Below are 27,968 nucleotides of genomic sequence, written 5' to 3' on the forward strand. Positions count from 1 at the left end.
GTTAACGCAAGTGGAAAGAAACTTGCATCCGGGATTAATAATAACAATGTAAGACAACCACGCCAATTGCCTAGTCTTAAACCAGGGAATTTCCAGGTACGGAATTCTGGGGCTCTTCCCAGAACACCAGAACCAATTTAGAAAAGTTAATTCCCAAATTTATCGTACCGGGAATTGAACCCGGGACCTACACATGCAGCGCCCACAATGTAAACCGTTAGGCTAACGAGGTCGTCAATCGAGGTCGGGATTACTTATCAAGTAGCCATTTTAATCATTTGGAGGTTTCAGCATTTTGAGATGGGAGTTTGATTCATGAATTTGTGGACCGAAAAATCCTTTTTCTTCTTAAGCATACCAAAATAAATCGGGAAATTGTAAACGTCCGAAAACAAATGAATTTGCAGCAAAATGTGGCTAACTGTACTTTATTTCTGCCGCAAAGCAGTAATAAACTACACTATTACTAATAATATTTAGCAAAGAAACCAGGGGTTGTTCAATAAAAATTTAAAAAAACTGAATAATTAACAAAAAATATTAATAAAAATAAACATAATTATTTATGTTCCACTAAAAACTTTTTACCATACTCTGTAGAAACCAGCTTTATATTATATTAAATTATAATTTAAATTTGTTGCAACACTTAAGCAAACTTTTTTAGGCTTAATATTGCCAAGACAAGTAAAATTATACTTTACTTCACTTATAATTATTATTATAAGTGACATAAAGTATAATTTTAACTGTTTTTTTTTTCGTAATCTAAATTGCGTATGTTTGTTTTTTAAATGAACCAAACTTTCGGGGCCTTTAGTGCTACTCCCGTTCTCCGTTCGTCGTTTGTCCGAAACAATTACTGTCAAATAAATAAGTAGGTGGTAATACATTATTAAATTAAAAAAGCAACGTCAAGTATGAAGCTTCACATTCGTACAATGCGTCTTTTAATTCAGTCGAGTATTACTTATTTGACAGTAATTGTTTCGGAATGTCGAACAGAGAGTGGGGGTAGTCCCCAGATCCCATGGTCGCGACTGACTGTAACGTCCAGTCCGTACTCGTGTACATATCGAGATTTTAGGTTCTCGTTATTGTTGCACACCGGAAATGAAACTATTTTCTTCCGGATCTAGACCCCGATTCAGAACTCTTCGATATTTTAACCGAATCGTTCGATTGGATAACATTAACGGGTCGAAGGGCGCTTTCCGAGCTATTCAGAACATTCCAAGTTAAACGTTCCACTCGGATTCGGATAGGATATCGTTATCCAACAGCGTTTACGGAGTTAGTCGGTGAAATAGATTATAAGAAAAATGAAAATCCTTTTACATGCATTTGTAAGACTTTAAAAATCTAAAATATAGGGATGAATTAAAAGTCTTGCATTAAAATAAATTAATAAAATTGAACAAAATCCAGACACTATTTAAAATAATAAGAGATTTCCATATTACATTCTTACTTTGTAAACAATAGGACGTTCGGTAACTTTCATTCGATAACTGTGTTCTAAATAACGTTTGTAGCCTTTGCCGGTCGAGAAGCTCGAGTAATCGTACGAGTGTGACGTCATTTCGGTTTGGTTTCAAATACGACAGTTTGACGTTCGATTCGGGTGTTGTGAATAAAAATGAATAGAAATCGTACAATATTAAATCGAATCGGTCAGTAACTGAGTTACGTTAGGTTCTGAATCGACCCCTTAGTTCGCAGTATATTTGTTTATTTTTAAACAAACCAACGTTTCGGGCCCTTTACAGGTGACATGGTCAGCCATAAAGGGACCTGTAAAAAACATACGAGTACATAAAAAATAACCATTTCCTTTCGTTCGTTAATGACTGCCCAAATAAAATATGCTAGCTTAGTGACGAATACAAATGTTTGATCTTTTCATACTCCACAGGAAGGTGGGCGTTCATAATTTGAGTACGAAAACAAATAGAGAACCTTTTAGTTTATACAGACTCCCTCAATTCCATAATTGATAAATAATCAATGGTGACATACTTATTAATATTTTTTTATGCTTGTGATCTTACGAAATTTATATTAATAAATCATCTGTTCCATTTGGATTCTTAGAAATTTATGTTTATGATTTAGTAATAATACTTATAAGCACAATAGCTATTGCGTCGATGATCTTTAATTGATTATCATTAATTACAGTTTTCTCACCGCGATAAGATTTCTTTTCATTTTGTAGACATTTCACTCCATGATCACGGGTTGATAATTAACGCGTAAAGCGTGTTCTCAATAAGGAAAATATAAAGAAATCACAATGTGGTAAGAAACCTGTAATTAGTGATAATAATTTATCATGAAGAGGAATAATAACCACGAATATTAAAATCTGATGTTCTTTAATTGGTTAGAAATTAGTCTCTTATCATCGTATCGATGGCATACATGATACTATTGTGGCCCAGAATTTAGCCACGTCGACCGCGCCACTAGTAGCCGCTATTAAACCTCAAGCGTGCAGGTGTTAGGGCACGGAGGGCACGATGTGAGATGGGCCGTCGTTTGAATCGCACCGCAGCGCAGAAACTATTGAGATTATGGTCATTCTCGGACTAGTGTTCACTACCTAATTTCCGTGGCAATTATTACTATTTAAGTATTCAATTTTTTTTATCGTGCAATACTATTTAATATTCGAGTTTGTTATCGCGAAATATTATTTAATAATTACACGACAATATACATGATATTTAAATAATATAAATTGCCACGGAAGTTAGGTAGTCCGAGAATGACCGAATTTGAACCATCTGAAAATCCCGACCGATACTCAGGAGGCGGGACAAATGTAGATGCGCACCACAGGTTGAACTTTCCTAGAAATCGGTTAGATTAATATTTGAATTTACAGTAAACCTTAGGTAAATTTTGTAATTATTTAACTTCCGTATAAGAAACAAGCTCAATAAAATAATTACCATTACTGTTTACAACTGCTTACAATCCTTTATAAAAAAATATTTTCAAACCATCATTAAATTACTTCTATACAATTTTTTTGCCTGGAATTCTGTAATAATTAAGTTTGTACCAGTTGCGCCCGCGCCGTTCCTGGCTACCACGAATATTTGATTGATGAAAACGACCCACATACCTTTACCGCATTAACTCAGGGTATATGAAAAAAAGAATAAAATCTCATGGAAATCTTAAAGGGTTCCGTTGATTGATGAAAACATACGTTTTATATTTTGTCATAAAGATTTTGAAATTTCCTTAATTTATCTACATTACCTATTAAGAAAACAGCAATTGAAGACCTTGGTGGCTCAGGGCTTGGAGTGCTGTTTGGGAATCGAACTTGTCTGGAACACTTTTGTAATATCAAGTGTTTAGTACAGGCACATGGGACTTGTCAGCTTATGTCTCAGGGTGACGGGCGCAGTGGTAGTGCCTCTCAGATCTTTGCAATTTAAAACTCTGAGTAGCACTGTAACTGTTATGGACAGGCGTGTAGCCTACCATCAGGCGCACAACTTGTCCATCCAATCCCTTGAAGTTAAAAAAAAGGTAATAAAAAAGGTTAAAGATGTTAGTTAGATGCGCGACTTAGTTCTAAATAAGTTTTGTTGTTAGACATTTAATATTGAACGTTAAATTACTTCACTTTGACGTAACTCATTTCATAATTGACTAGATTTTTTTAATGATACTAAGTATCGGGACGAACAAGTCGTGTGCGTGGTAGTAAACGACACTCCTGTCTATAACAGCTGCAATGCCACTCAGAGCTTTAAATTGCAAAGATTTGAGGGGCACTGCCACTGCGCCCGTCACCTTGAGACATAACTTGACAACTCCCAAGTGCCCGTAAATTCATCTGGCCCTTTCGAAACCAGAACACGGTAATGTTCACATTACTGGCGGCAGAAATGGACAAAGTGACCTTTCACAAGGAGCTCTACTGCTACCAAATGAGATAAAGCTTGCTATAATAGTAACATAACAAAAAAAACCGTTTATGTAGACTGTTTGTAGAGTTCAACAGATGTTATTCAATTTTAGTGTTTAATTAAATTATGGCAGTAGATATTTTGTCGCCGCCATGTGACTCTGCAATATGGCCGTCAACACCAAAAGAAAAAAAAAATTGATCGCGTTTTGTTCGATGGGACCCTACCACAGCGGTGTGTCAAAAGGAGCACGTCTCCGATAAGGCAGGCTGTCTGTGCTCGAAACCTCCTGATAAATATAATAAAACCAAAATTCGATGCGTTGCGGCCATCGTGAAAGATTTAAAACGTGTAGAGAAATTGAAATCGAAGTTTTTATATATTACCTTTCATTTTTAACTGCCTCCGTGGCCGAACGGTTACCATCCGGACTGCCACGCAGAGGTCCCAGGTTCGATTCCCGGGTCGGGAGAAATGTTTGTATGGCCTACATTTATTTCTCTCGTGAGTTTGGGTGTAATTTGTGGTTGTCTATATGTGTGTCCATGGCACCCGCGACACAGGGTTTCCCTAGTGCGGGGCTATGTTGAGTGTGTGCGTTATTTATTTTATTTTTATTTTTTATTTTATTTATTTCTGTTTTGTGAGTTTGATGTCTTGTTTGAACATCATTATTGATAATGTTAAAATTTTACAAGGTCTTATATATGTCTTGTATGATTTATTTACATTACTTACGTTATTTTTTTATTTTTAAAATGATTACGTTTTTTTGTTTCAATTGTCAATTTAGTTAAAACTCAATCATCGACGATCGAATTTGAAATTCATTTTTGCCGGTTGATATTTTTAAGTAAATGGATTTGCTCTTGACTACTACCTAGCCCTGGAGCAAAAATAAGGTCTACGATGTAACGAACTAAATCAGAAGATGCATATTCAATCGCACCTTAGCTCGAAAACAAAGTCGCAGGCAGGGGATTCCATATCTGTGTTGTGCGTATAATAAAATATGACGAGAAGATTTAGTACGCTTGAAGAGATTATCGAACACTTCCAACGACCTCCGTGGTCGCGTAGCTTTCACAGGTTTTCATGGTGTCGCCATCTCTGAGGTTCCGGGTTCGATACCCGGCCGGGTCTGTAGAAAAACTAACTTTTCTATATTATCTCGAGTCTGGATGTTTGTGGTACTGTCATTGTTTCCGATTTCCATAATACAAGTTCTTTAGCTACTTATTTTGGGATCAGAGCAACGTGTGTGATGTTGATCAAGTAAGAATGATAGAAGTTCGAAACAAAATTATTTACCTGAAATACAGGAATTTCCTAGTTCAGGTACATGTGTGTTATTTTTACATTAAATCGCATAAGTAGTCTTTAGTTTTCTCTGTACATTATGTTACTGAATAAACAATTTTATTTTATTTTATTTAAAATTTAATTTGTTTTGTCACAATATATTGCGCGATGGCTGTACACAAAATATTAGAAAAGTCTTACGAAATGTCAATATTTAACAATTCTGCTAAAATGTCAGAAAGTCGCAAGCATTCGTGCGAAAAAATGCGTTTTTTACTCGAAATGAAAGTACGCTTTTACAAAGCATGCGTGTAGAGACGCACGCGTCGATGTTCGATTAGCTCGGATAGATCCGATTTCCCCTAATACGAGCTCGTTAAAAATCTAGATTTTAGTAATTTAGTGTGAAATTACTGTTTGGATCTAATTTGAGAAATGAGGTAACTACCTTCTTTCGTTTAAATTGTGGTTTTTAATTATTAATACAAAGATCCGAACACTTAGAAAAAATTCCTTTAGTCCGGTCGGGTTTGAACCAACTTTTCTATGTGCTTCTTGTGAGATCTTTGTATCTGGTTTTTAACGACTTTTTAGCCATAGCACAAATATAAAAGTATATATGAAAGTATAAGACAAATATATGAAAGTATTTCGTCAGTTCTGCCCTCGTAACGAAAAAAGGCACAACTATGCGTACTTTATACAGTTGTGCCTTTTTTCATTCTGAGGACAGAGTTACGGTTTTTACTTAAAATTGACGTTATTACAGTTTTAGGTGCATCCTAACGCAAGTTACAAATAAGCGCACTTATTAAAACTCTTTCTAAGTTTTCCTATTTGTGGACTGTATGTATCTTTTTAATACCGCATATTACAATTTTATTTTTAAATTAAAAAATAAATGCTCATTTTACTTCCATCTCTCCTGGTGGAAAGTGACGCGGAAGTCGACGATAGGATCATGCACACCTAAATAATGCTACCTAAGCAACTCTTGCCTTGAAAAGGCTTAAGTTTTATCTTTCACTGAACAAGTCTGCAGGCACGGAATCTTTACAAAGGCTTGTCCTATTCCTCAATAATTAAAACTCTCAACAATTCACGAACGCGGAAATAACGTGCGCGAGGTTGTATTATTTGCTAAGCTAAATAAATATATATTTGCGTGGAAATTTGATACAACCGACATTCAGAATAACGGAGTAATTTACACATTATGTTGTCATGGAAACTTGAAGTCTAGAGCAAGAGTCGTTTAACTGCCTATTTGTTGTTGATCTAAAATACATAATGATAAATACGTGTACGCAATTTTTTATTTATAGAATGTGGTGAGTTGTCTTGTTAGTACGGGAAATTTTAATTATAGTGATACAAAAAATTTACACCAAAGGTTATTTTATTGTACAGCTTCTGCGTACTTTGATAACAAACATCCAAGATAATGACTTAATGACCCGTTTAGTTATTGTAGGTTGCCTCGATCTATTTATTACATCTGAAATAAATATTGTAATTGATAAATGGGTACAATCGACTCCTCCTACTTAATCTATCATAAGCCCTAAAAATAGGTTCATTTTTTCATATCTTTTTTATGTGGGTCTATTATACTCAACAGTAAAATTATTTGTAGAAATAATGAGCATGTTACAAATTTGATTGTAATACCTCGAGAATCGCAGCTATTATGGACATTTTGGTTCTTTAAACACATTAAAACGATCCCCTTTAAAGTTGTGAATTTGGGTTTACGATTCTTTACTCAGGAGTGGAGGAATCGAATATTTAATTACTAAGTACCACCCCTAGAGTTTCTCACTCATTATTCTCAGAGGAATATACCTTACGAATGAGTTGTAAAGTTTAATCAATGTGACCATTTGAAAAGTTTTTTTTTTCTTGCCTTTGTAATAAAGATTATTTGACTTTGAATTGAGTTTACAAATGTTCATGACAATCTAATAAGAAATTACTATAGAAAAATGTTTGGAGAACCAGAAATTCACAATTATAGCTGTGTTTCGTTGCTTAAATAGCAATGTTAGCCTTGTTGGGAAAACATTTGCCTTCTAAGATTCAGTGTTCTGTGCCTTTAATTTTTTTATGATACCAAGTGAGCTGTAGCTCACGCCTGCCCATAATTGTTGCAGTGCCACTCAGAGCTTTAAATCGCAAAGATTTGATGGGTACTACCACTGTGCCCGTCACCTTGAGGCAAGTTGACAAGTCCCATGTGCCTGTAATTTCACCAGCACCCTTACCCTTCAAAACAGGAACGCAGTAATGTTCACATTATAGATTGGCAGCAGAAATAGCTAAGGTAGTGAGGGCTGTTGTTTTTCAAAGCGCGTTCCGTTACCTTTCGCAAAAAAGGGGAAGAAACGAAGAATCTTGACATTTACTTGACATTAGCCTTTAAATACATGTAAAGTTACCAAGCCCCATCAAGGTAAACTTTATCGTTATAGCTTTGACTCTCTCTTTAGAGACGACCTGTGCCCACCAGTGACACATATGCATGGACGGTAGTAATCTTATTTGGTTGACTGGACCAATCCAACTGTTCTACATAAATACTTTCTTTTGTATGTAAACATAGTTAAAATGATTCTTTATAAAAACTACATCTATAAAAATCTTAGAACAGCGGTTATTAATATTTTCCCCATTAGGCTACCACGGCTAACAATTTAAGAAGTAATATGATCCTCAAAATGTATATCATCTTTTTTAACTATTCAATTAATGTTTACATATTACATCTTATGAGTACAAAAATTAATAGTAGCAGTCTTAAGGCGACATTGACCGTGATAGTTGACGCAGTGCTGCGCTTGCGCACGCGAGAAAGCAAATTACCCACCAGGCGCCACGGAAACAAGTTTATTCCGGTTATTTATTCAGATATTTTCACTTATGTTAATCTCTGCAAATTCCAAGCTCCTGTGAACTATGTCCGGGTAGAAAATCGAAATCTGTCGCTTAAATTATGCACTCGTACATATGCAATAAGTTGGATCATAAAGTCTGACCTTTTCAATGTCATGTTGTCAATAAATCTTTGAATCATAATATGTGACTCATTCCATATTTGACACTTCCAAAGAAATAATCATGAATGAACTTTACGATATTGTGTTTGTACATTTTGGGATGTAGCGCACATGAAACCTTGTACTATCGTAACTGAAAATTTTGGAATTAACAAAACACGATTTGAAAATTAAAAAAAATACTGTATGAAATATTTTTTTTATATTCTTTATATTTTTTATATTCAAACGGTATTTTGTTTAACTTTCAAATTGTTATAATTATTATTACGAAAATCGAACACTAAGAAAAATTCCTTCCATTCATTCCAACCAGTGCCTTCCGGCAGTCCGTGTTAGATGCTCTGTCAGTTAAGTCACGGAACGAACCAGCAGACGTAAGGATTTAATTTTTCTAAGTGTTCTTAGTTGCAGTTTTTGATTTTTAACGACTTTTTTGCCGTAGCTCCATCTATAAGAGATCTGTTTCTTAACTTTCAAATTGTCCTTTTTCTATTTCACCAAATGTTTGAGTTGCGACAATATTTGGTTTCAATAGCGATGTTTTGAAATTTTATCACAGATTTTTGACAGCAATAAGTAATAAAAAGACGAATCTATTACTACATAAGTATACGAGTATATGTATATACTTTAGTCACCTACTAAAGAACACTAACTTGACGAACCGATTGAAAACTTTATTATCGTAGCGTAGAATAGTACCTATTAAAATTAATGACGTGGAAGCAGTGAATTTCATTCAAGCCAGTACAATGAAGACTTTACTACTCGCTTTTGTTTATACATTTATGAAAATATATTTTTATGTTATGAAGAAAGTAATTTATTTATGAAAAATAGTGACGGACATTAACTTTAATACAAGGAATAAAAATAAACTAGCTAAATTTTGATTGAAATTATATTCAATTATTTATTGTGAAATTACTTTATGCGAAATACTTTCATGGATTTCCCACAGATGGCGCTATGGCTAAAAAGTCGTTGAAAACCAAATACAAAGGTCCGACAACAAGCACATAGAAAAACTCGTGAGGTCCGTTGATTCGTTCCGTGGCTCAGTTGGCATAGCGTCTGGCACGGTTTGCTAGTAGAAGACTTCGGTTCGAGTCCGGCCGGAACGGAGGATTTTTTTCTGTGTTGGATCTTTGTATTAATAGTAGTAAACTATAGCTGTTCTCGACAGTAGTCTTCACAAAGTCACAAAACCGTTTAGGGGGCAATGTCGTAGATTGTCCCCTAAATAGTTTTGCAACTTCTATAATAAGATTCCGATTGATATTAAAAATTTTCTCAATTACGAGGTTTAAAACTATATACTAAGCGCTCAGTTACGCGAGGGGAAAGTTTTCGCGCGGTCGCCGCGCGGCGACTGCCCAGTTACCACGCCTTCATGTACATTAATGGCGAATTTCAATTCTATTTACTAGACAACAACATTTAAATTCCTCTGAATAATACTAACGCGTGGCCGCCGCGTAGATCAAATTCAAGCCAGACTTGCCCGCGCTCCCGGGACCCTCTTTAAGGTTAAAACGTAAAAGCGCGGCGGCAACGCGGACTCCGTTCGTGTAGAATAAATGCGCGCTAAAGGTTATACAGCTTCTGCGTACTTGGGTGACTAAAACAAGTGCGTCCGCGGTCGAACGGTTACCATTCTGGACTGCCACGCAGAGTCCCGGTTTCGATTCCCGGACTGGGAGAAATTTTTGCATGGCCTACATTAATTTCTCTCGTGAGTTTGGATGTATTTTATGGTTGTTTATGTGTGTATCACAGGATGTGTGATACAGGGTTTCCCTAGTGTAGGGCTATGAGAATATGCGTTATTATTATTGTTATTATTATTAAAAATCCGTGATAGTGACCCATTTAGTTCTTGCGGTATTTTCGGTCTAAAATAACTGAAATAAATATTGTAAATGATAAATATATTCAAATGTATATTTACAAAGACTAACCTATAGAGTTCGTTTCTTCACAGGGCAATCTGCCTTACGAATGAGCAGTAGAGTTTAATCAATACGACGATTTCAAGTGTAATTTGCTTCCTTATGTAATAAAGGTGATTTGAGATTGAATTTGCATTAAAAAACGTTACAGCCGGCAGATAGTAGGCACATACTCGTATTTTTGGGACCTGTCTCTTATTCATTTACTTGTTTCGAAGCTTAGAGAAGAATTTTAATTGTATTTAGATTAATTTTTGTTTTTTCCTTTTTTCAGGACCAAAATGGCATCGGATGTCGCGTCAAGTATACCGCGGGCGACATTCGTTTGGCTTATTTTGGCTTTGGTTAATGTAAGTAATAATTATTAAAAGCGAATCAACGAATGAATGAATGCAATAATCTTTATTTATTACTAAATAAATTTAAAGCAAATGCTTGTAAGGACTTTAATCTTTTTTTTGAAAGTGAATTTCTGAAATGATTACAGATGATCAGCAATCATTTTCATTTCGTTTATTTGCAATACAATATGAGAAAATAAAAATACAAAAAAATAATAAATTCATATCAAGAATAGTTTATCTACAACCAGGTGGTTAAAAAAAATTTTGGAAATCAAATTTACTACAAAGTAATAGTATCAAATATTAATGATATTTTGCTATATTCTGAATGACGCTGTAATATATTTTTTTAAATGAACTTATTTGGTTTATGCCACTATTCTTGAAAAGTACCGACATGTCAAATGTGTCTGCGATTTTGCTACAGACGAATACTAAGCACTTTGCTCATATTCTGACAAGACCCTTAATCATTAAAACACTTAGTACTTCGATCTCAAGATTACACTTACACACATACAATTCATCAACATTAGACATCATCATCACCCTATTGCAGTCCACTGCTGGACATAGGCCTCCCCTAATGCACGCCATTTCGCCCTGTTCTCGGCTTGACGCATCCATTTCCTGCCAGCAATCTTCCGCAGATCGTCACTCTATCTGGCTGGAGGGCGTCCCACACTACGTTTGCCAAGTCGTGGTCTCCACTCAAGAACTCGTTTACCCCAGCGGTTGTCGGTTCTTCGGCAGATATGTCCAGCCCACTGCCACTTCAGCTTGCTTATCCGAAGAGCTATGTCGATCACTTTGGTTCTCTGTCTGATAACCTCATTACGGAGTTTATCTTTCAGAGAAACTCCGAGCATAGCTCGTTCCATAGCTCGCTGAGCGACTTTAAACTGGTGGACTAGCCGTATCGTGAGTGTCCACGACTCAGCTCCGTACGTTAGAACTGGTAGGACGCACTGGTTGAAAACCTTTGTTTTCAAGCTCTGCGGGATGGGCGACGAAAAGACTCGACGTAGCTTCCCAAACGCTGCCCAGCCAAGCTGAATCCTCCTCCTGGCCTCCTTCTCGAAGTTATTTCTACCTAACTGCAGAATCTGCCCGAGGTAAGTGTATTCGGAAACAACTTCAAGAAGGTGGCCATTGACGCTGATGGGTCTCGGATCAATGTGGTCATTGATCATGACTTTGGTTTTATCAAAGTTCATGCCGAGACCAATCCGCCGCGAGGCGGATGCTAGGCTGTTCAGCATCTGATCCAGTTCCTCCAGCGATTCTGCCATTAGGACTATGTCATCTGCAAATCGCAAGTGTGAGATGTACTCGCCGTTTATGTTAATGCCCATCCTTTTCCAGTCCAGCGTCTTAAACATATCCTCCAATGCAGCGGTGAACAGTTTCGGGGATATGACATCCCCCTGTCTCACCCCTCTGCGTAATTGGATAGGTTAAGACTGCTGGTCCTGTACTTGGACACTCATGGTAGCAGCATCGTAAAGACATCTCAACACTTGTATATAACGATAGTCCACTTGGCACCGCTACAAGGATTCCAGGACAGCCCAGGTTTCGACAGAGTCAAAGGCCTTTTCATAGTCCACGAAAGCTAAACACAGGGGCCGATTATACTCTTCTGTATAATCTGCCTCACTGTGTGTATGTGGTCTATGGTGCCATATCCTCCCCGAAACCCGGCCTGTTCCGGTGGCTGAAACTCGTCGAGTCTTCTTGCGAGGCGATTCGTGATGACTCTAGAAAACAGCTTGTAGACGTGACTCAGGAGTGAGATGGGTCGGTAGTTTTTCAGTAGAGTTTTATCTCCCTTTTTAAAGAAGAGAACTACAATACTCCTGTTCCACGCCCGTGGAGTTCTCCCGCAGTGAATGACCAAGTTAAAGAGCTTCTGAAGTTCCTGGATAATAGGAACTCCTCCAGACTTCAAAAGCTCCGAAGTAACTCCGTCTTCACCGGGGGCTTTTCCATTTTTAAGCTGTTTTAGAGCCAACACGATCTCGTCTTGACTGATTTCTGGCAGGTCGTCGGTATAGTGGCGCGTCAAGGTGGCTCTCAAATCGTGATTGTCACGCTGGACCCGAGGAGCATTTACAGCGTACAAACGGCCATAGAAGTCCTCTATCTCGGCGAGTATCTGCGGCTTTGACGTAACGGTTAGGCCATCGTGCGTTGTAAGCTTCGTCAGGTGGCTCCTTCCAAGCTGCTGAGTGAATACTTTGGACCCTCGGTTTCGCTCTATCGCCTCCTCAATGAGGCGTGTATTGGAGCTCCGAAGGTCACGCCGTACCATCTTCGCAATCTGCTTGTTTAGGTATGACCTCTCTGACGAAGTGGCCTGGATGTCATCGCGTCTTTTCGTCATAAGTCGCAGAGTCTCATCCGAGAGTTTAGACTTCTTTCCCGTACGCTGCAATTGACAGAATTTGATGCCCTCGCTTCTCAGCGTCCCAACCACGCGTTGTAGGGCCTCGTCAACGTCCTCGGTGGGTTCCAGCTCGACGAATCGCGCTTCGAGAAGTTCATGGAACTTCTCGGAGCCCGCCATGATCTGGAGTGGATTAGGACGGAGCGTGGACTTCATCAAGCGGCTTCTTTCAAGTTTGACATCGATATTCAGAGAGCCTCGTACAAGTCGGTGATCAGATCCGGTGCTAAACCTGTTGATCACTGAGACATCTCTGAATATGTGTCTCTTGTCCGTCAGGATGAAATCGATCTCATTTTTAGTCACAGCGTCGGGGCTTCGCCAAGTCCACTTCCTTTGAGGCTTTTTCTTGAAGAACGAATTCATCAAGAAGAGCCCCTCGTGCTCGAGGAAGTTGACTAGCGTTTGCCCCCTGTGATTCCTTACTCCATAACATTAGACACATTATGTTATTATGTAAAAAGCTCCGTACAATGTATTTATTACTTACTTTATTTTATTTATAAATTCAAATCTTTCATTAAATTTATTGCTTACCACGATGTCTTACTACCATGATGTACAGTTAGTTTCTGTGAAATAACTCCTTCAGTTAGTTATAATTTATTAATACAAAGATCGAACACAAATATATAATAATAAATATATATAAAGTAATTTATAAGAATAACTGCTTCAACATGTGTATAATTATTTACAATAAATTACCAAACGAAATTAAATTGTTACAAGGACATACTTCTAAATTAAAATTGACAAAATGGCTTTTGACACATTGCTTCTATAGTAATAAAGAATACTTAGAATTTACAAATTCATTACATTAATTAGAAACTATAGAGACTAAAGAAACATTGAATCCCATTAATATTTGCACATCTGCTTGCAGGTTGAATACAATGTACCTAATTTTACTTAAGACCTTTGTAATTACTGTATTCTGGCAAATAAACATATTCTATTCTATATTCTATTCTATTCTATTCTATTCTATAGCAGCAGAGAGCTCCCTGCATCGAGTATACGTGAGGCGCACTATAAGTTTCCGGAATGAATAAGAAAAAAATACTATAAATGGTCAGAAATGAATTTATTGTCTCTCAAAATATTCTCCGTTAGCGTTAATGCACTTTTTCATACTCTTCGACAGCCTCTTTAGGTGATGAAAATCGTTGACATACGCGGTCTGGTTCTTAATTTTTGGAAATAAATAAAAGTCACAAGGTGCAAGGTCGGGACTTTACGCGGGATGGCTCATAAGGTCAACGTTGTTCACCTTCAAATATTCATTTGTCTGTCTGGCCGTTTGAGAACTGGCATTGTCGTAGTGCAAGATGATACGGCGTTTACGGTTATTTTTACGGAGTTCGTCAATAACTTCCGGCAAACAAATGGTCGTGTACCAATCACTATTCACGGTATAACGATTCTCCAAACCAATAGTAGACACGTGTACAGTTTTATTAAAAAAGGAAGCTATCATCCGCTTAGAGGCACTTTGCACGCGCGCCACTTTGGTTGGTTTCGGCTCATTGCGAAAGACCCATACGTTCGATTGCTGCTTTATTTTGGGATCGTAACTATAAATCCATGTTTCGTCACCTGTTACAATGTCCCACACCAAATTTGACGCCCCTTCGTTGAACCTGGTAAGCATGGCATTACACCAAGTGACGCAATCAGTGAAGTTGTGTAGGATCCGAAGGCATAGCTTTTTCACACTCAAATGTTTGTGTAGTGTTGATTGTATTTGACTCAAGCTTATGCCTAAAAATGCCCGAATCTCATGGTATGTCACATGCCTGTCTGTTTTGATCATACGGCGCACAGCATCGATGTTTTTGTTGTTTACAGCAGTGGACAGGCTACCATCAAGAAATTCGTCACTGAGATTCACACGGCCGCGTTTGAATTCTGAAAACCAGATATAAATAGTCGTCTTGGATGGTGCTTCATTGCCAAAAGCAGTTTGAAGCCGAGCGAAGCTCCGCTGCGCTGTTAAATTACACTTAAAGTCGCAGAACATCATACTACTAAAATTTTCACGAGTTAAGTCCAAGGTGAAGGAGACAACCACTTTCTAAAATGACGCCACAATGTAAAAACAAGTGACAGTCAGATGAAACAAACCGTGTTCTACAGCCAAAGAGTTCCACCTTTAAATGTTGCAATTACTTTTTAAATATTGTTTATGTAAGTGTCCAGTTCCGGAAACTTATAATGCGCCCTATGTGTAACTAGAAATAGAAACGAAATAAGGGCCATTCATCCCTGGCCACTCATCAGGAAAATGGGCCTTGTGTGTGCGTCTCCGTATATTCCAAAAATATTCTGGATTTATTGTAATAAAGATAATATCTCTAACTATGGGAGGCTGTTCCATTCGGTGGTGAGTGCGAAAAACAGCAAAACATCTAATTACAAAACAAACGGAATCACATTTAATCGGCAATTAAATATTAATTATATAATTTTTCAATTTTCGTCCATTACAGCACTTGACTTGAGCTTTCAAGTCAAACTGATCGATTTGAAGTGAAACAATTGACGACACCTGTCAATTGTTTCTAATTCGGGCTGGCCAATCGGAGCGCAGTTTCACCGTAATGATATGGCAGAATAGTTTCCAAACAAATTAAATGACATTTCGTCTTTATTTTTGGTTATATACTCGATGGCTCCTTGTGAAAGAGATTGCCCATCGAAGTACTGTCACCTTATCTATTTCCGCCGCCTAGTAGTAATGCGATCATTGCTGCGTTCCGGCTCTGAAGGGTAAGGGTGCTGGCGAAATTACAAACACATGAGACTAGTCAACTTATGTCTCAGGGTAACGGGCGCAGTGGCGGTGCCCTCAGATCTTTGCGATTTATAGCTCTGAGTGGTATCTGCATCTGTTATGGACAGGCATATCGCTTACTACCAGGTGTACGACTTGTTTATCCCGTCACTTGGTATTATAAAAAAAACAAAGAAAAATTCATTCGATCCGGCTGGACTCGAACCACCGCCTTCAGCATACCGTGGCTGGCTCTCTCCCAACTGAGCCACGGAAGGAACCAACAGACCTTACGAATTTTTGTATGTGCTTGTTGCAGGTTTTTGTTTTTTGCTTTTAACGACCTTTCCTGCAGCACCATCTGGGAGAAATCTACGAAATCTGTAAAATTTTTACACTTGTTTGGTATTGTTCTTTCTCTTGCGCCATATTAAATACACACAAAATGATGAGCAAAATATTCACGAACAGTACGACTCATGTAGCAAAATTTATTAGAAACCTTCATCACGATGTTGCTTGCCACACAGCTATTGTCAGTATTTTAGTTTACGTCGTTAACTATTATGACTTCCTATAGACTAATGTATTTCTTCTACAATACATAATAGATATAAATTATAGAGCATTGACAGTGTATTATTTACGTAAATGAATCTTGACACAATACATGGAAAGATTCTCCCGTCAAGAGAACTGTGTCTCTAATAATATTCTAATAAATGGTTGGCTTTCAACATGATGAGCAGCATTTTAAAAACTGACTATTAATGTTTTATATCTATCCCGGCACCATTCTTAAATTATTATTTGCTTTCATGGCTTTAACAGACTTTATACACAATATTCGGATCGCAGTTACGTTAATATGTCAATGTTTATATACATATCGCACCCGGTGAAACAAAGACTTAACTGCAAAAAATTATAATGCCAAATGATATTAAAAAATGCAATTTGCACGGAAAAATAATGACACATTATGCATTTCTTATTTTTTCCATGAGGGCGCCGTGTTTAGAAGTGTAGTACAATGTGCAGTAGCCCTAGACAGAAAACTTATAACACGTTTTCTGATTTTACAAATGTATGTATCATACGCTGCTCAGGTGCGCTGATGGTGAAAGCAGGCCGTTTAAACGCAATGCAAAGATCTGTAAGAAATACAAAAATCTCGTAAGATATGCTGACGCGGTCTGTAGCTCGGTTAAAGCGTGAAGCACACTGACAGTGGATGCGGGTTGGGCGCGTGTAGGGCCGGGTGAACGGCGGGTGTAATTCCGTGTATTTATATGGACAACACACCACGCACGCTCGCCCGTCGTGTGTTGTCGTCCGTATAATTACACCCGCAGTGTTCCCGACCCGACAAGCGTCCGATCCGCACCCGTTCTCTGTGAGTTTTAAGCTTAAGAGCGATGGCGGTGGCGGTGGTGGTGAGCATTACTGCGTTCCGGTTTTAACGGTAAGGAAGGACTTGTCCACTTGAGAACTTGTGTCAGGGTGACGGGCGCAGTGGCAGTGCCCCTCAGATCTTTGTGATTTAAAGCTTTTAGTGGCACTGCAATTATAATTGATGGGCGTGTCGCCAACTACCAAGCACCCAACTTGTTCGTCCCGTCACTTGGTGTCATAAATAAAATAGTTGATTATTTTTATAAAATAAAAAACGAAAATCATGGTAGTGCAAACATCATGATATTCAAGAAATAAATTTTACAAATGTAAGTTACGTCGCTGTTTCACCGGAGGTGTGATTTATTGTGGACGGTTGATCATTTAAGTAGGTACAAATTTTGAAAGTTGCCAACTTCACAAAGACATCGTGTCTAGACTGTGCATTAGCATTTCGTAGTCGTTAAATTTTTTTTCTTGATATTAAATATTGACTTATGTGCTATCATTAAACTTTCGATTTTGGAGTGACTAATCAACTATTAACAGACTCATAACTCGACGTTTCTATTAGAAACACTATAAAGTTAATAGTCTTTGATTTAGTTGTCTACCTGATTGAGACTTTAGTGTCATTTAAAGAGACGAAATGGTTTTTTTAGGAGTAGTTTCGCGGTTCACAGACTTTAAACTGCCGTCTTAAATTGCAAATTGGTTTTAGATTGAAGCTTGTTATTTTTCAATTTCATCTATGTGTTTTGATGCAGTAGCGGTAATGTGTAGTGCAAAATGCTTGACATACAATTTAAAAAAATATTTTATTAGAAAATCTAATTAAGAAAAGTAACTTTTGTAAATTTCAAAAAACGATAACAATTTATCAAAGCGAGAATCCCAAAAGGGAATTCATAATGATAACAATAAAGTGATCGCCAAATACTAAGAGTAACAAAGCCTTACTGAATCTATACATACCAAAAAACGAATTCCGAAAACGCATTCCATTCAAGCTCCGCCTATAACAAAAACTTGCCCTAGAACAGCGTTCAGTAAGCAGAAACACCGTCCTTGGTGAGGTCGTCCACAACCCGGCCGCGTGGGGTTTCGATCTAATGTGGCCAGTCAGTAAGCAGCGAAAGACTTTCTCATCTAGCCGGGTGTGACAGCCGGAGTGTCCGCTCCATTTGAGATCGTCGATCCACGCACGCGCGTCCGGTGGCATACATAGCTAACATATCGCACACCGCAACTAGCCCGCCGTTTGTAAAAACAAACGGATAAGTACGGATCGCAGAATCAACGGTAGTTGGGGTGCGAAGCCAGACTAGTCCAGTCCGGCCTGAGTTATAGGACTGGTTTAATTGCGTGAGCGCAGACAGATATTGTAATTGGATTGATTTAATGAGCTATTATATATTGTCTTTGGAAAACTTGAAACATTTACATACAAATAATTCGCAGTGACATATCTTACAGTGAAAAATGCCTTCACAATTACAACAGTCCAAAAGTTTGTCGTCATTAACATTTCGTTTGTCATCAAAACATCCCACACTTGTCATACATTAATTAACTCCGTACGGTTGTTTAAGTACATTGTTTAGTGGAAGAGTAACTTAAAAAAGCTATTCATCATGCCTAAATTTATTAAAACCAATTAGTTAGCGTAGGTATATACCTAATTATGTATAATTACAAGTTGTATATACATTTCTAGGTTATAATCCTAGTACAATAAGACTGTAAATAGAATAGCTTCATGTTTTTATGTAAATTAATTAAATGATATCTTGGTACGCAATCCTTTCCCATAATGACGAACACATTTCACGATGTATGATGATCGAATGTAGCTTATGCTTCCTCACGACCATGAAACAATAGCTGTTCAAAAGTGATTCCCATCTGAGATACGAATACATAATTCAACGTAATGAGCCATCAACTGGGATATGAAATAACAGCGAAATTGCCTTTGCAACACGACCTATGGTAAAGTATACTACAAGATCTAATATCGTTGGGTTCTTTTGTTGAAATTTAATCCTGGGAATAAAAATTGCTTTATTTCCTTTTGCCATTACATGAATTAGAGTATATTGAATATCCAAATTACGTAATTTGCAGATTCAGTGAAATGCTACAACTGACAATAAAAACATCAGCTGTGTGACGTAAGTCCAATGTAGCAGTTTCTTCCGAATGTCAATCTTAGTAGTTAACCTCAATATTTAATTTACTACCTACTCGTACTATTCAGTACTTTCCAGATAATAGTCTCTAGTACTCTATTCTGCCGGCCAACCCTACTCATGTGTAGTACGTCCGTCCATAAACATCCCAACCGACATGTAATGAGTTGTGAAAGCCGTGTGAACTCGCTGCGACACGGGACCCATTGTGCGCATCACGTACCATCGGTTCAATTACCAGCTAATTACCCAGTACCGACCGCCTTTATAACATCCCAGAACCATCCAGAACATTCTAGCGGTTTCCTTAAGTAATTGTTGCAAATTGATACTCAATACCTTAAGTAGGTTTTTACTACCAATCAATGTTGAGAAAATTGCTGACATGCGGTTTCCAATAGCAAATACGGAAAGCGATAATTTGTCGATGGGGGCAATTGATTACGCTGGGGAACGGTTATTTGTTGGCATATTGTTTTAATTGAAATTCTGTTCTCGTAGTGATTTTATCAAAGTAGACATTGGCAGTGCCGCCAGGCATTTTCAGTCTTGGCAGTAGCTAAAATCGCAAAGAGCAAAATTTATCGTGTTGTTGATTAGATCAATAAACTGAAGTTTGTTAGTATAAAGAAGGTTTTCTTCAACGGTAGTTGGGCTCACAATATTATGTTCTCTGATCAAAGTCTATTTATGCTAGGCCAAGATCGTAAACTATTGACATCTTAACCTTGGCGCTTTCAATGTGGACGCGTTGCTGTTGGCAGTACCAGCCCATGAGTATTATGAGTTTCAGACCTACGTATCCAATGTCAAAAAATATTGATGTGGTTCTACCTATGCAGATCATAATCATGAAATCAAAATGCATAAATGATAGTTTTAACTATCATTTATTTTACAAATATGTATATTGTAAATCACAATTATTATTGCAGCAAAGCCAAACTATCAAATTTTTTTTAAATTCACTTTGTTTAGAAATCTTTGGTCTAAAACTGTGGCAATATTTATCACATCAGTTTCAATAACCGACTGAGCGTACTATTTCATATCCTTATGGTCACCTTGATTTTAGTATACCCTGTGACTAGATCCATTGTACACACTTGGTCCAAAACTGTTGACGTCTTAAACCTCGGACCGTTTGTAATTTACAATGCAATTAGGTGCAATCCCATGAATACTTCATGGCGCACAATACGCGACTAGCAAGCTTATCCTCTAACGGTCTCCTTAAATTCGCCTATCGGCGGAATCTCATGAATATGCAGATTTCACTATGACGCCTCGTTGAGGAATGTTAACGGTCGGAATACTTCGCAAATATAATCGATTTGATATGGATAAAAGTGTCATTCTGAGAATCATAATAAAGTTTACTCGCATACATTATAAACTCCCTTTATGTTACCATCCATTTTTGTAGTATCAATATCTTCTCTTATGAAAGTTATTCGTTAACATTTGCGAATAAAACGTTTTAATAACATCAATATTTAAACTACTAATAATCGTAGCAAATATTTCATTTTGATAGGTTTCTATTTGCAAATCGCTTGCAGGTGAGAGAACAAGTGTTAACTACATCAAAACACTATAAAAGTCGTATAGTTTGATGCCAGTCATCTGCTCGATCATAAATGTTTGAATGATTTGTATTAAGCGTGAACAATAGCATTTATGCGTGTTTGTAGTGCCTCTTTAGTTTCGCTTGATAGCTCTTTAGGGTATGTGCACTTGGGCCTTATATATTTATTGAATTGTTGGTGTTATAAAAATTATTTTATGGTTAACTGATTCCCACACCCTGATCTTATGTATCTACGTATATACAACTTTATTTATTATATATAACTTTTGTTTGGCAACTAAAACGTAATGTTTTAAGAAATGAGACCAAACTCTGTAAAAGAATATCAACATCATTATGAACCCATTTTATACTTCACGAGTCGTCTCTCAGGCGAGGATTTTAGGCCATGATCGCCCCCCCTGGCCTAATGTGGATTGAGACTTCATACGTTTTCCAGAGGGCTATGAACCTTCTTCGACGTGCAGATTTCATCACGATGTTTTCCTTCACGGAAAAACTCATGGTAAACTTCAAATTAAATTTCGCACATAAATTCCGAAAACTCAGAGGTTTCGAATCCGGCTTAAGAAGCTACCACGGCTTTTTAAAAGAATACATATTCCATTAAATATATGTATAGATCCAGACCGATGACAATATTGTTATTCTGATCCTGTATAGCACTATTTATATTGAAACGGACTACGCTGTGAAAAGAGAATCGGCTTATAAATAATCCAACTGACACTTTTATGCATCCATTGGCTACACCCATACCCGCTTCTTTGATGTTTTACGCCTCTCGTGTTATTTATTGAACACGACTTTTGACCTGTGGCTTATATAAGTATAATGTAGTCATTTTAGTGAAGATTATAAGTCCTACAATAATTTTATTATCTGCTAATGTATGTGGGAGGAACTTGCCCCTAGACCTGATCACTTATGTTGGATGATATCCATATTACATTTATTTGGCAGATTTCGCAGTTTATACAATATCTACAATTTATGTTCACTGTTTGTTCAAATTGGAATATTTAAAATAACACAAGTAACAATATCAAAATAGTATATACTTCTAAGTTAAATTGACTGTTTTGTGATGGTTTTTGCTGGAGCTACTCGAGACAAAACATAATATAACTACAGCCATTAATGTAGCGAATTGTATGAAAGCATAGGGTCTGGACCACCCTAATATTATCTACATAACAGATGTAACAGCTAATAATGTAATTTAACGCCAAATTATTAAGTTGATGTTAGATATCGACTTCTTACATTATTACGATTATTATTTATAGCAATAGAGTTCCTTGTGAAAGAGTTTGTCCAGGGAAGTACTACCACCTTACCTATTTCTGCCGCCAAGCAGTAATGTCAGCATTACTGTGCTTCGGTTTCGAAGGGTAAGGGTGCTGGTGAAATTACAGGCATATGGAACTTGTCAACTTATTTCACAGGGTGACGGGTGCAGTGGCAGTGCCCCTTTGATCTTTGCGATTTAAAGCTCTGAGTGGCACTGCAACTGTTATAGACAGGCGTGTAGTATACCATCAGGCCTACGACTTGTTCGTCCCGTCACTTGATATTATAAAAAAAATATAAGAAAATTAAATATAACAATTTTTTTCTCGGATCTAAATTGCGTAATTTGTTTTTTCAAAGAAACCTTTTGGTTTGTTTATTTTTTATTATGCTTCATTTTTTTTTATAAGATAATAAAAAAAAAGAAACATAATAAAAAATCGTTAAAACATATTTTACCTTTATTTACATCTGACATGTTATAAATTATCATCGTACTTTCCTCTTTAGTGATTGCAATCGGTTATGAGAACAGCTGCCGTTACGCTCTTATCATTCACGCTTCTTATTTATCTCATATCTTGACTACTGCCAACAGTAGTTAACGACAGTTTAGTTTTTTAAATTAGACAATTCAATGAAGATTGAAAATTTTCTTAAATGTCTCTTATACCATTTAGGTTTTATCAACACTTACATTGCCTCAGATAATATATATTCAACTTATTTTCATTTATTATGTGTGTTGAAGTACAGGATAGAGTCCTAAGTACAAACTTAGTTGTCGCTTCAAAGCGAGTCGATGAACGAATAAAGGTCATATTTCCGATACAAAACACTAATTTTCCTACTTCATTTTAGTTAAGATTTCTTTCAGGTTTCCAATGAATAAACAGTGAATAAATACTAGCAACCCACTCACAAGCTGTTCGATGAGAAGTAAGCAAACAGTTAATGCAATAAGATACCGATGGCTTCTCAATCAGATTACACTTCAATATAAACAAGCCTGTGGAGTATAGTTTCACCAATTTATTTTTGCTATTGGGAAAACTTTAGAATTTTACTACTTATAAGCTTAATTTATTGTACAGTCTATTTTGTAACCCACACCACAGGTTTGTTTTTTGTACTCTAAGCTGATGGTACAAAGTCAGGTGGATTCTCGCTGTTGTCAGTTTAAAATCAACAATTCAGCTTTTACTTTGACAACTCTGGAAATTCAAAATAACAACTTTCTGACTTATTCTACTAAATTGTTTAACAAACTCACTGTGTATAAATTTTAAATATTACTTGTCACTTAAATTTACTTAACATAATATATTTTTATGGATTTATATGAGTAATACCATATAAAATATTGTTGTTTTCCGTTTCGTGCTTAAACGCAACGAGGAATTATAAACACTGACATTTGGATACAGGCATAGCGCTGATGTTCAATTGGATCACAGTCAGCGGCACGATTAACTTTGTCGTGACTTGTAGCCAGATCAACTTGTTGCCAATCGTATTTGTGTTTACGTGAACTCTTGCATGTTACAATGTAGTAAACAGAATCAGAGAGTAAGTACAAATGACTATGTTAATTTATCCACTATCTTTTATTTTGTCCCATAATTATGTAGGAAATGAATAAAAATCAAATATCCATGAAATATAAAGATAAACAGAAAATTGCACTATGGAGAAGCGATGAAGGTTTTATCAAGTTATTTATTATACAATTGTGCGCTTAGTTCTTTAGTTACGAAGTAACTAAGTAACATTAGAGCTCCTTGGGAAAGGGTTGGTCCAGGGAAATACTGCCACCTTACTTATTTCTGCCGCCATGCGGTACTGTGAGCATTACTGCATTCCGGTTTTGTAGGGTAAGTGTTCTGGTGAAATCACAGATACAGGAGACTTGTCAATTTATGTCTCGAGGTGACGAGCGCAGCGGCAGTGTCCCCTCGGATCTTTGCAACATAAGATTTGAGTGGTACTATGGTTCGTATTCCAGAACTCTACTCATAGCTCAAGTCAGGACTTGAGTATGATTTAAAGCATTGGAAATCATGCTCAAGTCCTTGCCATTAAAGTCGTATTTCCAGTGCTTGAAATCATACTCAAGTCCTGACTTGAGCATTGAGTAGAGTTATGGAGTACGACCCTATAAGTACTATGGACAAGCGCGTCCTTATGGCCAGGCGTACGCCTTGTTCATCCCGTCTCTTGGCATCATAAAAAGAAAGGAAGGAAATTCTCTATTATGTTTTATTTAAAGTCCTCCGTATGTTTGAAATCCTTTTATGTAGGTGGAATAAATGCAATTTTCTTTCTTTTTTATGTAGAATTTCGTATACTCGTTACTTACCTTTCTTGGTAAGTTCGTTTTTTGTAGAGTTCCCTTTTTGAATAGTAATTTTGTGTACACTGAGTCAATATCAGTATTATAATATAGTGTATGTTTTTAGCAATACATCTTCATGATTTACAATTAATATCAGAATCTGTGAGTTTGTCTTCTAGCTAATAATTTCTTGTAGTCAAATTCCACGCTGTGCTTTGGTACTATAGGCCTTAACTACTTACTTAGAAACGATGTGACGAAATATTGGTTTGGCCAAAAAGTCCGTATCGAAATATGATACTTTAATCGATTATGTATTGGCCATGTCGAATTACAATCTTTTGCCATCTTTTGGGTAATTTTAGAATAGGTCTTTCAAAAATACTGCTCTAAGTGTCGTTTGATAGTTTCTTCGTTATCAAAGTTGTGTCCATTCCAAAATAATTGTGAATACCGAACACGTTACGAATATGGATGAGTGGAACTTAACTGCAACAACAACTAGTTTTCACGGTTTTGAAACGAATGTTTGAATGATATGAATGAATGATAATGCCATGATGAAATTCGACACTTTTACTATTCACCAGTTCTGAACGTTTCCCATTAATTGTAAACCTAAAACATTCGCTATTCTTATTTAAGCTTTTTTTTTAAACAAAAATCGTGACATTTTGGTCAACCCATTACTATAAGTTGCTGGAACGTAGCATCTTCTCCATTCGCTTTAGAACCTAAGAGTAGGTAAGATAGACTGTTTCGGTTAGAATAACATTATTAAAACTTAACTCTTTTTTGGTATCTCTAATCTATATATACGTTTACGTGGGAAACTGTAAGTGCATACAGTCATGTAAAAATAAATAAATAAGTTAGTTTACTTTATGAAATTTTAATATCAAATGCATTGGTGTAATTGCTAGTAAAGTTGGTTTTATATATATAATTACACTTAAAACAAAGTTGCTCTTAACAGTTCTTTTTATTTTTTTACGCTTTTAATTAAAAGTGTATCGTACTTGGTTAATTATTTTTTATTTCTATCCGCGTGGGTTCAGTTAAATTAAACACGGCGTGTATTATTTATTGTTGTAATATTTGTTATAACTGTCCCTCGTTGCTGTGGGTCTTGAGGAATGGTAGATATTTATTTTGATTAAATCGTACAGAGATATTAATGGTAGCAGGTCCTAATTAACATACGGTTGCTAATAACTCTATCATGGATAATTACAGTTCGCTAGAAGTGTTACTTTCTTATTTCAAACGAAACGTGTGGTCAATTTATGATCTGATGCACAATATTATGTATAATAATCTCAGTACAGAGTACTAAAAAACCAACCTCAAAAACTCATGGAATTACATCTATTTGGCCAAGTTTTATTAAAATCGGTTACCGGAAATTGCGCGAACCGGATTCATCCCCTCGTTACCCGTGGTGGTGGAATATTTTCTTCAAATTTAAAAGGATATACTGATTTACATATAGATAAAAAAAGAATCATCAAAATCGGTTTACAAATACCGGGGTTATCGCGTAACAAACATACAAAAACTAAAAAATACCGTTGAATTGAGAACCTCCTATTTTTTTAAGTATGTTAAAAAGGGACAGAAAATATTTTTTTTATGATACCATGCCTGGTTCTAAGCGTCACACGCCTGTCCATAGCGGTTGCAGCACAGATTATTTAGTAGTTACTACGTTACATATACATCAATCTCATATAAAATCGAAAATACCTTCGTTATAATAGCCTACTAAATCCGACTAATAACACCAGGCGCTCACTACGAGGAAAAAGGAACCTAAGCACGCGCTCAGAGAGGTGAAAATAACGTTGCCCGCAGTGGGCAGGCGTACGAAGCCGAATGCTTATAAATGAAAGACTTGTGTGAGTGCTTGCGCCGACGTCGGCGCACTCAGCGGTAGGCACTTATCGCGTAACCTTGAGTGAGTGACGGAGCCCTGGTTGCAGTGCCACCCGTGCTTTAAATCACAAAGATCTGAAGGTCGCTACCACCGCACCCGTCACGCTGAGGCCTCAGACATAAATCTGTCAACAAGTCCCATGTTCCTATAATTTCACCAGCACCCTTACCCTTCAAAACCGGAACGCAGTAGCTAACATTACTGCTTCGCAGCAGAAATAGGTAAAAGCAGTACTTCCCTAGACGAATATTTTTTATGACTTTTTTCTTTTTTCTATGAAAAATAGACTCACGCTTAAAGATTATTACTAGGTATAAATTCCTTACCACGTCGTACTCTTGGTATAATATCGCCACAAGTGATTTTACGTCAAAAGTGCTTTACACGTGAAAATCATAAAAATAATACGAACCACACAAAACAAATTATGTGTTATACATATGTATGTGAAATCTTATAACTCTCCTAGTTAATCATAAAAAAGTAATCAACTAATTTCGTTTAGAATCTTTACACCTCTCTCCTGAAAAGTTATTATTTTGCAGATGTGGCCTTTTTACACTAATGTGTGAGACTATATAACATCTTCTTATTTATTACCTTTATCAATATTTCGGGATAGTTCCACGTTCTATGATTACGGGTTGACTGGCCAGCGGCGCTTGACTGCACTAATGACAGCCGTATATATAGTCTACCCCACCCCTCTTTCGCTGTCGACATCATCCCTCATCTCGATTTCTTGAGGCGTTACTATTGCAACTCACTTTTTTAGATAAACCACTCCCATTGTATCTAGCTAGATATAGATAGGCCACAATTTCGCCTGATTTTTAGTGACAATAAGTAATAGCAAAAACAGCACTTTGAGAAAAAGGATTTTACGGTTCGTTGGAATTTTTCGGGTTAATAGCATAAAAGATACATTGAATTTACTTTGTACATTAGATATTAAGGAATTATATGCAGCTATTACAATTATATGTAACGGTTATTATAATTAAAACTGATTAATTTGTTTTGCCTTCATAACAGCCGATAAATGTTATTTGTAATGAAATTACAAAATGTTACATGGACTTCAAATATTATGGTTTTATTTAGGACGTTAATTGTCATTAAATTATAGTTTTTTGCTTAGATATGTGTGTCTGTGTATCATTGTTTATTAATATTTAGTGCAGTCTTAACTATTACCGAATATGTACTCCCATATTCCTTTTTAGTTCAACTATAGACCCGTTTCATATATTATTATTTTGTACTTTTTTGTCTTGTTTTATTGTAATATATGCATTGACTTACAAATAAATGGACGACGGGTCTAATACAAAAACCACGAAAAAAATGTTCCAAGTCAACCTATTCGAAATTTAAATTGTAATGTCATCGCAGTATCGCGCTGTCAG

The 27,968-nt window shown here is 36.6% G+C and overlaps 1 protein-coding gene across 1 annotated transcript in view; it reads left to right on the top strand.

Annotated features, from left to right (window-relative positions):
• The window catches only part of LOC113229289, a 142,311-nt gene that overhangs the window by 50,515 nt on the left and 63,828 nt on the right, over positions 1-27,968 (top strand). The window contains exon 3 of the mRNA XM_026462840.1: positions 10,520-10,595. Within this exon, the coding sequence (XP_026318625.1) occupies positions 10,520-10,595 (76 nt within the window). The remainder of the gene's footprint in view (positions 1-10,519; positions 10,596-27,968) is intronic.

This window comes from Hyposmocoma kahamanoa, unplaced genomic scaffold, assembly GCF_003589595.1.
Source record: "Hyposmocoma kahamanoa isolate Upper Pololo Valley unplaced genomic scaffold, ASM358959v1 296, whole genome shotgun sequence".
In the NCBI taxonomy this organism is placed as follows: domain Eukaryota; kingdom Metazoa; phylum Arthropoda; class Insecta; order Lepidoptera; family Cosmopterigidae; genus Hyposmocoma; species Hyposmocoma kahamanoa.